This window comes from Pinus tabuliformis, chromosome 9 (genome assembly GCF_031772625.1).
Source record: "Pinus tabuliformis cultivar Carrire ecotype Pingquan chromosome 9, CPIR1, whole genome shotgun sequence".
Taxonomy (NCBI): domain Eukaryota; kingdom Viridiplantae; phylum Streptophyta; class Pinopsida; order Pinales; family Pinaceae; genus Pinus; species Pinus tabuliformis.
This window is the reverse complement of record NC_142307.1, coordinates 1484227601-1484240763: the sequence shown is the minus strand read 5'-3', so window position 1 is coordinate 1484240763 and position 13163 is coordinate 1484227601. Positions and strand designations below refer to the sequence as shown.

The 13163-nt window shown below is 35.7% G+C and overlaps 1 protein-coding gene across 1 annotated transcript in view; it reads right to left on the bottom strand.

The window, feature by feature from the left end:
• Positions 1–5708: 5708 nt before the first annotated feature.
• LOC149154228 (uncharacterized) overlaps positions 5709–13163 on the bottom strand; it is a 53475-nt gene continuing 46020 nt past the window's right edge. The window contains exon 5 of the mRNA XM_089443793.1: positions 5709–6301. Within this exon, the coding sequence (XP_089299919.1) occupies positions 6179–6301 (123 nt within the window). The 3' untranslated portion in view covers positions 5709–6178. The remainder of the gene's footprint in view (positions 6302–13163) is intronic.

Below are 13163 nucleotides of genomic sequence, written 5' to 3'. Positions count from 1 at the left end.
CTCCATCAATTTTACCAAACTGCCAATTCAACATGACTATACCCAGCATTGGGAAAGCCATTCCCTAAATATTCAACAAAAAAATGCAAATGCATTGACACAGGAATGAAATATTATCAAAATTTAGTCTGATTTGGAGTATTTCAAGCAGTTGACAGGAACTTTCAATCTAAGTTCTCAATTTCTGTCAAAATACGCTCATGGTGGACTATTTTAGAAATATTAAAGCAGGCGTCAAGAATTACCTGAATGGATATGACTAATCAGTTGAATTTGTCCAAAAAAGCAGAGCCAACGCTACAATTGTCTCAATTGTCTCATACTTGTGGCACATTTGATGTTAAATTCACTTGAATAGTTCGTCCTCAAGCTAATTTTAGTGGGGGAAGAGCATCCCCACTGAAGAAGTAACATTTACATATAATCGCCGAAGCGAGTAGATACAACCGCCGAAGCTGCAAAGCGAAATTGGGAACGGAGCCAGAGTCACATCCTTCCTATCTTTGGAGGAAGTACAAATATCTGCCGCAGCATAGCAAATTTCAGTGGGGGAAGAGCATCCCCACTGAAGAAGCGACATTTACATATAATCACCGAAGCAAGTAGATACAACAGCCGAAGCTGCGAAGCGAAATTGGGAACTGAGCCAAAGTCACATCTTTCACATTTTTCGAGGAAGTACAAATATCTGTTGCAGCAGAGCAAGTATCAACAACATTATGCTGCAGGAGCAGCCAAAATCATACATCCAGGGGAATAGAACCTGGGTGGGGAGGCGGCAAGCCGACCATCCCGACCGCGGGTCTATAAGCCCAGGTGCATCCTCAAGCTAATTTCACTTGCATAGTGGAGAGTAGACAATAACAATTTCCTGGGCGGAGAGCAGAAAATGACAAAGATTCACAAAAAAATAACAACTTCCAAGGTGGAGGTCCAAAAATAACAGAGGTTTGCTTCCGTGTGTGATTCTGATACATGGAACAATTTTATTTCATTTAATTTTGTCTTTAATTTGGCTCATTTGTATACACTTTGGATTAATTGTGGTCAATATCAAGATATTTACCAGACCGACCAAATCGTTGTTGTACAGTTAGCATGATATTTATTAAATTGCAAAAACTCGCCATCAACTAGATTGATTCTGTGAAGAATGCATCCGAGGTCGAGACTTTTCGAGAGCCTGAAAATTTGTCTAATCATAGAAAAAGAAATTATTTTAACATCTATAAGAATAAAAATAGTCTATGGGACAGATTGCTTTTTTATGTGCTTGATGTATTCAGCGCTTTTTCTGTGAAGCTTCAAACTAAATGCTCCCAGCTTCTCTTTTTCTGTGAAGCTTCAAACTAAATGCTCCCAGCTTCTCGACAAACACCTCACTAAATAAATTATCCTAAGAGCTAGCTCCCAACATATCTAGTTGTCTTTAAAAACCTCATATGAAGTTATCTTTCCTGTAATTTAATGTATATTTAGATTAAAGTTCAATTTTATTAAAAACATTGTTTCTTTTAGATTTCTAACATGAATTTTATTTCAGCCTTTTGTTTTTTACAATTAAAAAATATTTTTAATATATAATTATTTAATAAGAGTTAAGTTTGTTTTATTTAGGAGCGTTAAAATCATTTTTATTTTGTTAACGCAGCAATATCATTAAATATAAAATTATAATTTAAAGAAACACGTTGCTTTTAAGTTCATGAAAACTTTAATAATTCATACATTTATTAAAAAAATATAAAAATGAAATTCGTGACAGAAGAAAAAGCCATAATGAAAAGCAGCCAGGCCAGGTTGGTGGATTTCGGAACTTACAACGATACAAACCAACTCCTCTCTAAGTGAGGGTACACAGCGTTGTTTGAAAGCTTTATTGCTCCAACTGAATTGATTTGTCAAGAGTGCATCGAGGGTCGAAACCGGTTGGGACACTGAAATTTTATGTGTTTAATGTATATTTTGAGTTAAAGTTCAATTTTATTAAACAAAGTGTTTTTTTAATGTTTCTAACCTGTATTTTATTTACCTTTTTCATTTTTTAATATATAATTATTTAATAAGAGTTAAGTTTGTTTTTTTTTTCTTTTTCAGAGGGAAAATCGACATATGGACGAGGCCAGCCAGCGGAATTTAAATCGACATATGGACGAGGCCAGCCAGCGGAATTTCAGAACATATGGCCGAATTTCAGAACAAATCGAGCATAAGGCAAGCTAGCACCAAAGCGCGGGTCCAACATTGCCCGCAGGATTCAATCCCGGCTGGGGGGTGCGGAAGCCATCCGCCCCAACCGTCAAGTCATGCACGTCGCGTGCAATTGAAATAGAGTTAAGTTTGTTTTATTTAGGAGCGTTAAAATTATTTTTATGTTAATGCAACAATATCAATTAATATAAAAGTATAATATCAAGAAACAATTTTTTTTATAAGTTTACAATTAAAAATATATATTTAATATATAATTATTTAATAAGAGTTAAGTTTGTTTTATTTAGGAGCGTTAAAATTATTTTTATGTTAATGCAACAATATCAATTAATATAAAAGTATAATATCAAGAAACAATTTTTTTATAAGTTCATGAAAACTTTAATAAGTCATACATTTATTAAAAAATATAAAAATGAAATTTATGAAAAAAGAAAAGCCTGAGTTTGATAGGTTTTGCCACCTTCGGGAAGAAAAGCAGCAAGGTCAGGTTGGTGGAATTCGAAACTTGGAACAGTACAAACCAACCCCTCTCCGGGTGGGGCCACACGGCGTTGTTTGAAAGCTTTATTACTCCCAGCCTTATATGATATGAAGGATTGAAAGCTCTATTACTCCCTGCCTCATATGATACGAGGGATTGAAAGCTCTATTACTCGCTGCCTTGTTATATGATACGAGGGATTGAAAGCTCTATTACTCGCTGCCTTGTTATATGATATGAGGGATAGAAGATCTCAAAACGATGGTCTCGAAAATGGTCTCTTTCATATATATATAATATATATATATTTATTAAATGACAAGGCCCATAAATATGTTATCAACACATTAACATCACCACGTAGACGTGTAGACGTGCAATACGAGCTTCTACGAGTTGAGTTATGCAGTAATTATAATATTCCACCAAGACTCTGAGACGGGGAGACGCACAATAGGGACATGTGGGAGTACCCTCAAATTTTAGGGAAATTTAGGAAGACGGGGGACATCAGGGTATATATATATTTTTTTTCCTTTTTAATATATATATATATATATATATTTCAAAATTCATATTGAATAATGAAAACATAAATACAATGATACATACATAATTGAATTAAATAATGAAATACATTGATCCATACTCATCATCCTTACTAATACATACATGATTCATCCATAGATCACGAGATTCGATAATGAAATACTCCAATCCATATTCATTATTCATTATTCACCATTCTAGAATCTACATTGATTTAAAAATTAAATTCATCATTCTAGATTCTAAATTGATTTAAAATTAGAATTCATCATTCATCATTCATCATTCTAGAATCTAATTAGTACTAAACATAATAGACTATAATAGATATTGAAATCTGAATACTGGAATAGTAAATTGATATAACTAAAACTCAAAAACAGTGGAGTGATGAGTCTAAAAGTCACTCTAAAGTACAAAGAGGGCTTGGTGCTCCTAATTGAATACTAATTCCATACCCTTGTACATGACAAAATGCAATGGAAACATTGGAATCCATCGAATCCTGAATCCCTGAAAAACTGTTAAATCTGTTGGATTTTGAGTGAGATCTAAAATTCTACTTTCTCCATATGAAATCCAATGAGGTTGGAACCAATCTCAAACATCCTGAATCATTTCATGGTAATGTTAAAAATTTAAGTAAATGATGAAAATGAAAGATAAAGGAAAATGTCACTTTTACTTTAAAAATTTAACATTACCATGAATTGCATAGGCATTAGTATGAAATATGGTCAAATACTAGGTTTTCCTTGTCATAAATCATTGTTTACAAGCAAATTTGACGGGGGACGCATAGCCCATATTGAGGGGGGGACACCTAGGCGTCCCCCTTTTATGGAGTCACGTCCCCCACATTGGGGAAACGTCCCCCCCCTACGTCTCCCCGCGTCTCCCCAAAAGGGGGACGTGGGGAAACGTTTCCCCAGACATCCCCCCGTCCCGAGTGCGTTGGGTGCGCGCACCCGACCTTGGGGGACGCATCCCCGTGGAACACCGAGTAATTACCTGTCCAGACAGTAGTACGAGCCATGGATGATGCACCCACCAAATTCACTCATTATGATGCATTGCACAATAACATCTCTAAATTAACAACCAATAGCAGAGATATATGGTCTCTCGATAGTCTCTTTCGTATGTATTTATTAAATGATAAGGCTCATAAATATTTAACATCACTACGCAAAGTGTCGTATGAGCTTGAGTTATGTAGTAATTACCTTTCCAGTCAACCGTACGAGCCATGGATGATGTACCCACTAAATTTACCTATTACCATGCATTGTACAATAACATCTCTAAATTAACAGCCAATAGCAACAAAAATATATCTCAATAAAAAAATAAATAAAAAAATAAAAATTATACACCGTTGTTAAATTAGAAAACATTTCATATATTTACCAAACTATGTACCCACTAAATTTACCTATTACCATGCATTGTACAATAACATCTCTAAATTAACAGCCAATAGCAACAAAAATATATCTCAATTAAAAAAAATTATTCACCTTTGTTAAATTAGAAAACATTTCATATATTTAACCAAACTAATAAGTAATCAGTGCAATACCACGTGCATAATCTTGTAACAGAAATAATAAATAAACAAGTAATTTATATATACAAAAATTTTAATAACACTTTTGCATAACCTATCATATATCTGGAACAATCTTGTAACTTCATACTCAATCTCATGTCTCGAACGATCTTGTAACTTCATACTCAATCTCAGGTTTTACCTATCTGTACATAAACGATCTTGTAACTTCATGCTCAATCTCATGTTTTACCTATCTGTATTTCATGATCAAGTAAATTAGAATTTATATTATATGAAATTTAATCTAAAGATCGTTATCCATCAATAGAATAAGAAGCACAATTTCAAGTATTTATATATATAAAAGAAGTATAATTATATATATATATATTGAAAAAAAAAGGACAATTTCAAAAATATATATAGATGAAATTGGATTTTTTTTCAAATATATATATAGTCCAACTTACAAACAAAATTAATTTTTTCCAAAAAAAATGTCGTGAAGAAGGTAATTTCATTTATAAGTTAGACTAAGCCTATATATATATATATGCTTAGTTTAACTTATAAACGAAATTACCTTTTTTCACGACATTTTCTCTGGTTAATTTTAAACAAAATCTGGTGGAAATTTTTAAAAACTTGAGTTTAAATTAATTAATTTGTAAAATTCAAATTCCCCATAAGTTTTGGTGCTGAATCCATTTATGCATTCAAAAATGTATTTTAAACAACAACAAAATCACACTCTGACTTGAAACTGTATTGCCAGATTATGGTGAGGAAAACTATTTCGTCTATAAGTTAAACTACACCTATATATTATAATTTAATTATAAAGTGGCAAAGAAAAAATTAAGAAAATAAATCCGTACACCTTTATCATCTATACAAACAATCAAATCAGAAGAACTGCAAAAGTTGTATAATACGAAACTGCCACCAACAACATATATCATCCACAAACTTGAAAAACTTGAAAGCTAAAAAATATATGTTAAATTTCATTACAAAATTCCTGTAAGACATTGAACACGTTCATTTACTATAAAGCCTTAGCTTAGCACCCCCACTCCAAACTAGAACACCACACAAAATATAGATGGGAAGCTCATCCGTATTGAGATTCTATCAAAAGGAATGAAACCAAGGTGCACAAACCCCTCTTAAATCAAGTTAAGAGTTTGTCAAAATACATGAGTCGAATAGAAGAAATTTTTATTCTACATATATGTCCAATTCATATTTCAACATGCTAGTAAATAAATACTAGGAGCCATTGCCTCTCTTTCTAAAATTTGAAACGAAGGTCTCTATTCCATTATAAGAATACATGCATGGCGTTGGTGTTGACATTCTATGAACGGCAATCTTTACTTTGTAACCACAAACCTGTGTTTAAGATCTGAAATTCCAACTGGACATTCACCTTTTTCATCATATTCAACAAATTCGCCATCTAAAAAGTTTATATCTTTATACCTCGTTCCGGAAGTCTACAAATATAACAAAAGGAAGATTAGCGAAAGCAAGTGAACTCATACATTAAAATCCAAAACAAAGATTAGCGAAAGCAAGTGAACTCATAGATCAAAATCCAAAACAAACCGCTAATTCAAAATCCTTTAAAAAAAAATAACATATGTGAGAGACCGATAGCCCACAAGGTACATGGGAGGATTTATCTTAGATTCTTCTGGGATATTAACAACATATACTTCCATATCTTTGGAATTAAACATAGATATCCAATAAAACAATCCATTGAAATGAACCCTTCTATGTAAGCACAGGTACCCGAGTCTCCATCTAACCAACAAACATATCAAATTCAATTGTTTTGTAAAATGAGTTACGTTAACAACACTTGCAAAGTCTTTATGCAGGCAGGGATGGCTTACGGCGGACAGGATGGGCTTCACAGGCAATGAAGCTGATTTATGGAATGGTCTTTTGCCATGTGTAGAAAGGAATCATGTTTGAATCCAGGAACATCAGGACAAGCTAGTCTGGTCTTTTTCTCCTTTGAGGATTTACGTGCCTAGGCTTGGATAGATGTTTTCAAGTATAAAGGAAGGAAGAAGAGAACTTCAATGGTAGTGGCGCTATCTTTGAAAGTTGAAATGTCCTACTAAAGCAACGCTGTTTATGTGGTGTTTATTGTTGAAAAGTGTAATTAGGTTCAACGCTGTTTATGTGGTGTTTATTGTTGAAAAGTGTAATTAGGTTCAGTCTTCATAATGACAATGTAATTGTGATTTTTCCTTCATGGGTTTCATGAGCAAGAGGTTTTATTATAGATGGCTCCCATTGTGAGCCTTTAGGAATTGTCAAAAGAATTAATGTCATGTATGAAGAGCTTTTATTGAGCATGTGTCAAATGTATACGAGTCTATGAAAGTGTCTAGAAGCCCTCCAAAGACAAGCACAGTCCTCCTCTTCAAATCGGCCTCCAAATGAAGTAGATGGCAGACATCGGCTTACCCATTTAGAGACACAACCCTTCATATACTCAGGTCGGCTTATTTATGGAGGGAAACCACTATATATAGGTGTGAAGGATTTCCGCATTTACACAGGAAAAAAAAGTTCGATATATCTCTGAGATTTTCGGTGGACAAGGCAGAGACAATTTCGGATGGGTACAGTAAACAATTCAGATATAATCTTAGTCAAGGGAATTCAGATCCCTCTGAAATTCGGGTGATGGAGCACAGTAAGAAGTTCAGATATCCCTGTGGTTTCAGATGAACAGTCGCAGAGTGAAGCTCGGAAGCAATCACAGGAAAGAGCTCGGATGAGGTAGGGACTGCGGGGTTCTGTTTAGGACTAAACACAGTGTACAGAAGTTCAAATCTATCTCAAAATTCGGATGGATAGATGCAGTGACAAGGTCGGATAAATTGCAGTGGAACTCGGATCGCGGTGATAAGTATTTCGGTGCCGCTACAGTGGTCACATTTTGGTGACACTACATTGACATGTCTCGGTGCCATCTCTAATGTATCTACAGTTCGTTGTGGAGATGATCTCAGCATTAAGAAGGTCGAAGAGGAAGAGGAGTCAAGAAGCAGAAAAGAGCAGAAGACAGAGAACTAGTGTCTTTGTCTTGGAGTGGCTAATAGGTCAAGGGTCTTGGTCTTGGTATTCGTCAATTGGAATCTCTATAAGAAGAATTTCTGCAGATTTTCCTCTCAAAGAGTGAGAGGTTTTGGCCCTGCCTGATAGCCTACATTTTGTGCCTCTTGTATATTTATGTTTATGCATTGGTAGTTGTTTGATGAAGAAGAACACTGATAACTTAAGCAAAGAGAAGATCCTAATCTAATGAACTAAAAGATACTCACAAGCAGTTACTAATCAAGAGAAATCACCTAATTCATGATGCCCTAGATTTCTCAACATGGTATCAGAGCTAAGGTGTCAAAGTCAAGAAAAGAGCATGCAAATCAAAGAGACACTCAAGGATCAAGTTTCAAAAAAGGCAAAGGATCGAGTTTCGAAGGATATCAAAGCAAAAGTTCAAAGATCTACATTAAGAATCAAACCCTAGATCAAAGAAGAAAGTTTACTTCAAAAAAAGTCTTGGGATCATCAATCAAAGATTTAAGGCCAAAGCCTTATTTCTACTCAAGGCAAATAGATCGACAAATCAAAGCAACTAGCAGTCTACAATAGCGAAAGTTTTGGATCCTCTGAGTCATCATTAAAAGACCACAAAGACCCTCATCAAGTCAAAGAGATCTACAATGCAAGGTAGCCCAAAGTACAGACATTCAAGAGAAGAACTTCAAGGACTAAGAGCACATCATCTTAGAGAAAGTGGAGACCCTAGAAGCATTTATGATCTGCACTCATTCACCACCAAAGAAGTCGAAGTATCTTGAAGGCTAGAAGGCATTGTCATCATTATCAAAAGCTATAAGGCAAGTTCCCTCTCATCGAAGCAAGGATACCCTCCTTATCCTTGAAGAAGATCATCCGAAGAAGCATCAAAAACATCCTCCTCAATCTCCATCAACAAAGGGAGCTAGATCTAAAGGCCTTGTCATCATAAAAGGAGCAATCTCCTTTCATTGAAGAAGGGATTTTCATTTGGAAGATCATCCAAAAGGGCACTAATAGATCTTCATCAACCACCTTCATCAAATGGATCAAGTTGAAGATTTCATCTTCACTTGTCAAGTAAGTATCTTTCATACTATAATCTAATATAGTAAAATGACTTCGTTTTGCAAGGAGATATATAAGATGGTTGGGCCATCGAACTTCCTTGCATGGAAAGGAGGATAGACATAGTCCTCGAAGAAAGTGAAGTCATTTCAATGGAAAAGTCTCCACACCATTTGAAAGTCAAGCATTATCTGAATATATGGAAAGGGATCAAAGGGCTCAAAGGATTCTCATGAAATCAGTCAAAAGTCCCCTCATTCCCTATATAGCTGGATTGGAGACATCAAAGAGATATATGATAAATTGGTAGAACTATTCTCTGAAGATGTAATAAAGAAGGTCACATCACTTAGATCTGATCTACACAAATTGAAGGTATCAAATGATAAAGGGTTATCTTCATAAGATCTCAATTGCAAGATCTGGGAGAGATAATCTTCATTATTCCAAATACACTAACTGATGAACAAGGTAACAAATGTCTATGAGGATAAAAAGGCTATCCCATTCAACAACGTGTGGTCTCTATGCAAGATAGAAGAAGACAGGTTGAGGGCAAAAAGTATTCAGACACTTGCCGAAAGGAAAGAACATAGTTAAGAATCAATGTTATGAACATTACAGGATAGATTGTCCTAAACTTAATAAGGGCAATAACAAGGAAGATAGAAAAGAAGTCCATTTCACCAAAGAAGTGGAGGAAGCTAAAAGAGGAAAATCATTAGAAGCAAGAGCTCGTGATAGGACAGCTGGAACAAAATCTATGGCAGTCAACTAAGAAGGTTATAGCTCTTGGGAACCTCATTGGAAACTCAAGAAAAAGGAAGAAGTCATCCAGGACAAGTCTCATCATACATCAAAAGGAAACATTTGCTGGATAGAGATATGAAAGATCTCAGGACTCATTGATGGAATCTTCATCGGAAGGTTCACCAATTTAGAGTGGAAGCAAGTGTTTCATCAAGAACTTCAACTTGTGGAATTCATTGGATGATGATACAATGACATAGGAGATGAAGCAGATTAAGGGGTTGGAGCTCTTTTCAATCAAGGAAGTTGTTGAAAGAAGCCTAGATGACCTAAAGGTAAATAAGGTATGTATGCTTGTATTCAATATTATAAAGTCATGTTGTATGGTTGCAAGTAACATGGATCATTGCTCGATCTTGAAAAGCATAAGGTTGTCAAAAGGCATGGGTCACACTAGATGAAATCAACATAATATGTCCTCATATGAAGTATGAGATGGCTCACTACAATTAAGGAACTCTGCTTGGAAGCTCCTGGGAATGAAATGTGTGAAGAAAGAAAGGAAGAGGTCGTGAGATATGGTGTTCATATCTTATTGAACAAATATCTGGATAGGTTTATGCAGGTCTACCAAAGGAAGTAGCATGACATGAAGCAAGGCCAAATGAAGACTAATGGATCACTTTCTGATGAAAGGAATAATGACATGACTGACCCATGAATGAAAGTGATGTATGGTCTATGCCCTATGAAGAAGCCACAAGAGATGAAGACTCCTTGACAAAGAAATTCATGACATCGAAGGAAGGAACTCTTCAAGCAGCTGGTTGAGGAGCTGTTGTAGTTCCCTAATTAAGAGGGAGCCTGAAAAGAAGTTTCTTACTTGGAAGAAACTTGGAAATTCCTAAGCCATGAGGGAGATTAGAAATTGATATGTTCTCCCTAATTGAGAGGGAGAGATAGACACATTATTCTTGTCTTCACTTGGGAAGACAGAATAGAGGATTGGGTAATCATTTGGCATCTGATACTCTTTGAGGATGAGATAGGGCATCCAAAATAAGAGGAGTCGTGGAGGACCGATATTCTTTGAGGACTGGCTACCCAAGATAAGAATAGTCCAATGGAAGGTCATACTCGGTGAACACCCGAGTGGAGTATGTGTTGAAAAGTGTAACTAGGTTCGATCTTCATAATGACATGTAATTGTGATTCTATGTAAAGAAGAAAAATAAAATTATTGTATTGCTTGCATCATGGGTTTCATAAGCAAAAGATTTTATTTTTGAGTCAAGACTCCCATTGAGAGTCATTAGGAATTTTGTCATCTAGTCATAAAAGAATAAAAGAGTCATTGTCATGTAATGAAGTCATGTTACACATTGTAAATAGTCATTCTTGTCTATGTAAAAGTCATCCTCCAAGACCTTATCACTAGCCCTCCTCATGTCGGCCTACAACGAAGAGAAGAATCTAGAAGATGAAGTCAACTTCCCTCCAAGAGATCATGTTGGCCTAAAGGTCATGAACAACCATGTATATATACCCATACTCAGCCTCATTTGAAAGGCATGAATTCGGTCAAGAAAGTCGAGAAAGAAGTGTGAGATAGCCTCCAAAAGAATTCTCCATATCAGCGAAGCAAAAAGGAAGAAGAACAAAGATATTCCAGTTTCGGTTTGGGTTAGTTTTCTTTTCCACGTGCAAAAAAAAGTAGAGTCGAAGGTATCCAGAAGAAGTCGAAGTAGTAGTTGTCTATTGTATGGGTATAAAGCCTCTCTAGAAGGAGTTGAAGAAGAATATATTAGGGTTTTGTGGTAGGGCTACTAGCCTACAAGAGAAGACCGAGGACCAAGGTAGCCAAGACTAAGAAGAAGAAGAAGTTCAGGACCGGAAGATCAAGGAAACTGAGATCTAGAAGGGAAGGAATCCGAGAGCTAGAAGAAGAAGAGCAACAGTGAAGAAAGAGGCTAGTAACTTGGTCTTGGGAGGACTCTAGAGTCAAGGGTCTTTTTCATGGTCTTGGTATTCGTCAATTGAAGATCTATAAGAAGAATTTCTGATTGGGTTTTCCTCTCAAGGAGTGAGAGGTTTTGGCCCTGGCTAACAAGCCTACATATTGTGTCTCTTGTCTTCTATTGTTTATTTGGTAATTGTCTTGATGAATAGAACACAATAATAATATAACGAAGAGAAGATCATAATCCAATTAAAAGTATATCACAAGCAATTATCAAGAAGAGAAATCTCCTAGCTTCTGATGCCCTAGATTTCTCAACACAGTATCAGAGCATAGGTGTTGAAGTCAAGAAGGGGCATTCAAGCAAGAAGACACATGAGAATCGAGCTTCAAAGAAGGATCAAAGCAAGTCAAAGAACACCAAGCAAGAGATCAAGATCTCCATCATACAAAAACCCTAGAAGCACTTTTGAGATCATCACTCATACATCACCAAAGGAGTGGAAGCTCTTCAAAGACTAAGGAAGGCTAGATCGAAAGGCATTGTCATAAAGGGCAATCTTCTCCTTATTGAAGCAAGGATCTCATTTGGAAGAAGATCATCCTAAAGAAGGAAATCTTCCCTCGTCGAAGTAAGAACCTTCTTAAAAGGATCATCTGAGAAGCATCAAGTTCGTCATCATCATCAAGTTGAAGATTCTATCTTCACAAGTACCTTTTTCTTATAATCTAATCTAGTAAAAATGACTTCATGTTTCAAGGAGAACCATAAGCTGGTTGGGATATCAAACTTCCTTGAATGGAAAAGAAGGATAGACATAGTCCTCGAAGTAAATGAAGTCATTGATCATGTCCATGGAAAGGTCTCCAAGCCATCCAAAGAACAAGCATTATCTGAATACATGGAAAGGGATCTAAAGGCTCAAAAGATTCTTAAGGAATCTATCAAAGATCCTCTCATTCCCTATGTAGCCGAGTTGGAGACATCAAAAGAAATATATGATGAGCTGGTAGAACTTTTCTCTGAAAGTACGATAGAAAAGATCATATCACTTAGATCTGATCTATATAAATTGAAGGTATCAAAGGATGAAGGGATATCTTCATGCCTTTCAAAAGCATCTCAAATAAAAACTCAATTGCAAGATCTAGGAGAGATGGTATCTGATAAAGAAATGATCTCCATTATTCTAAATGCATTGACTGATGAACAAGGTAACCTCATATCTACTAAGGAAGAGGAAGCTATCCCATTCATCAAATTATGGTCTCTATGCAAGGCAGAAGAAGACAGGTTGAAGAAAGAAAGTGACAAAAGATCAGATGAAAGGGATCCATCATAGTCTTGATGATGGATCCCTGTTGGGATTTGAAACGTTGACGGAAAATGGTTTTTACTGTGGGTTCTCCGATTTCTAAGTTACAAGAAAAGGGAAGTTTGGTAAATTTGGCCCTCAAAAGAAAAAGGACATGGC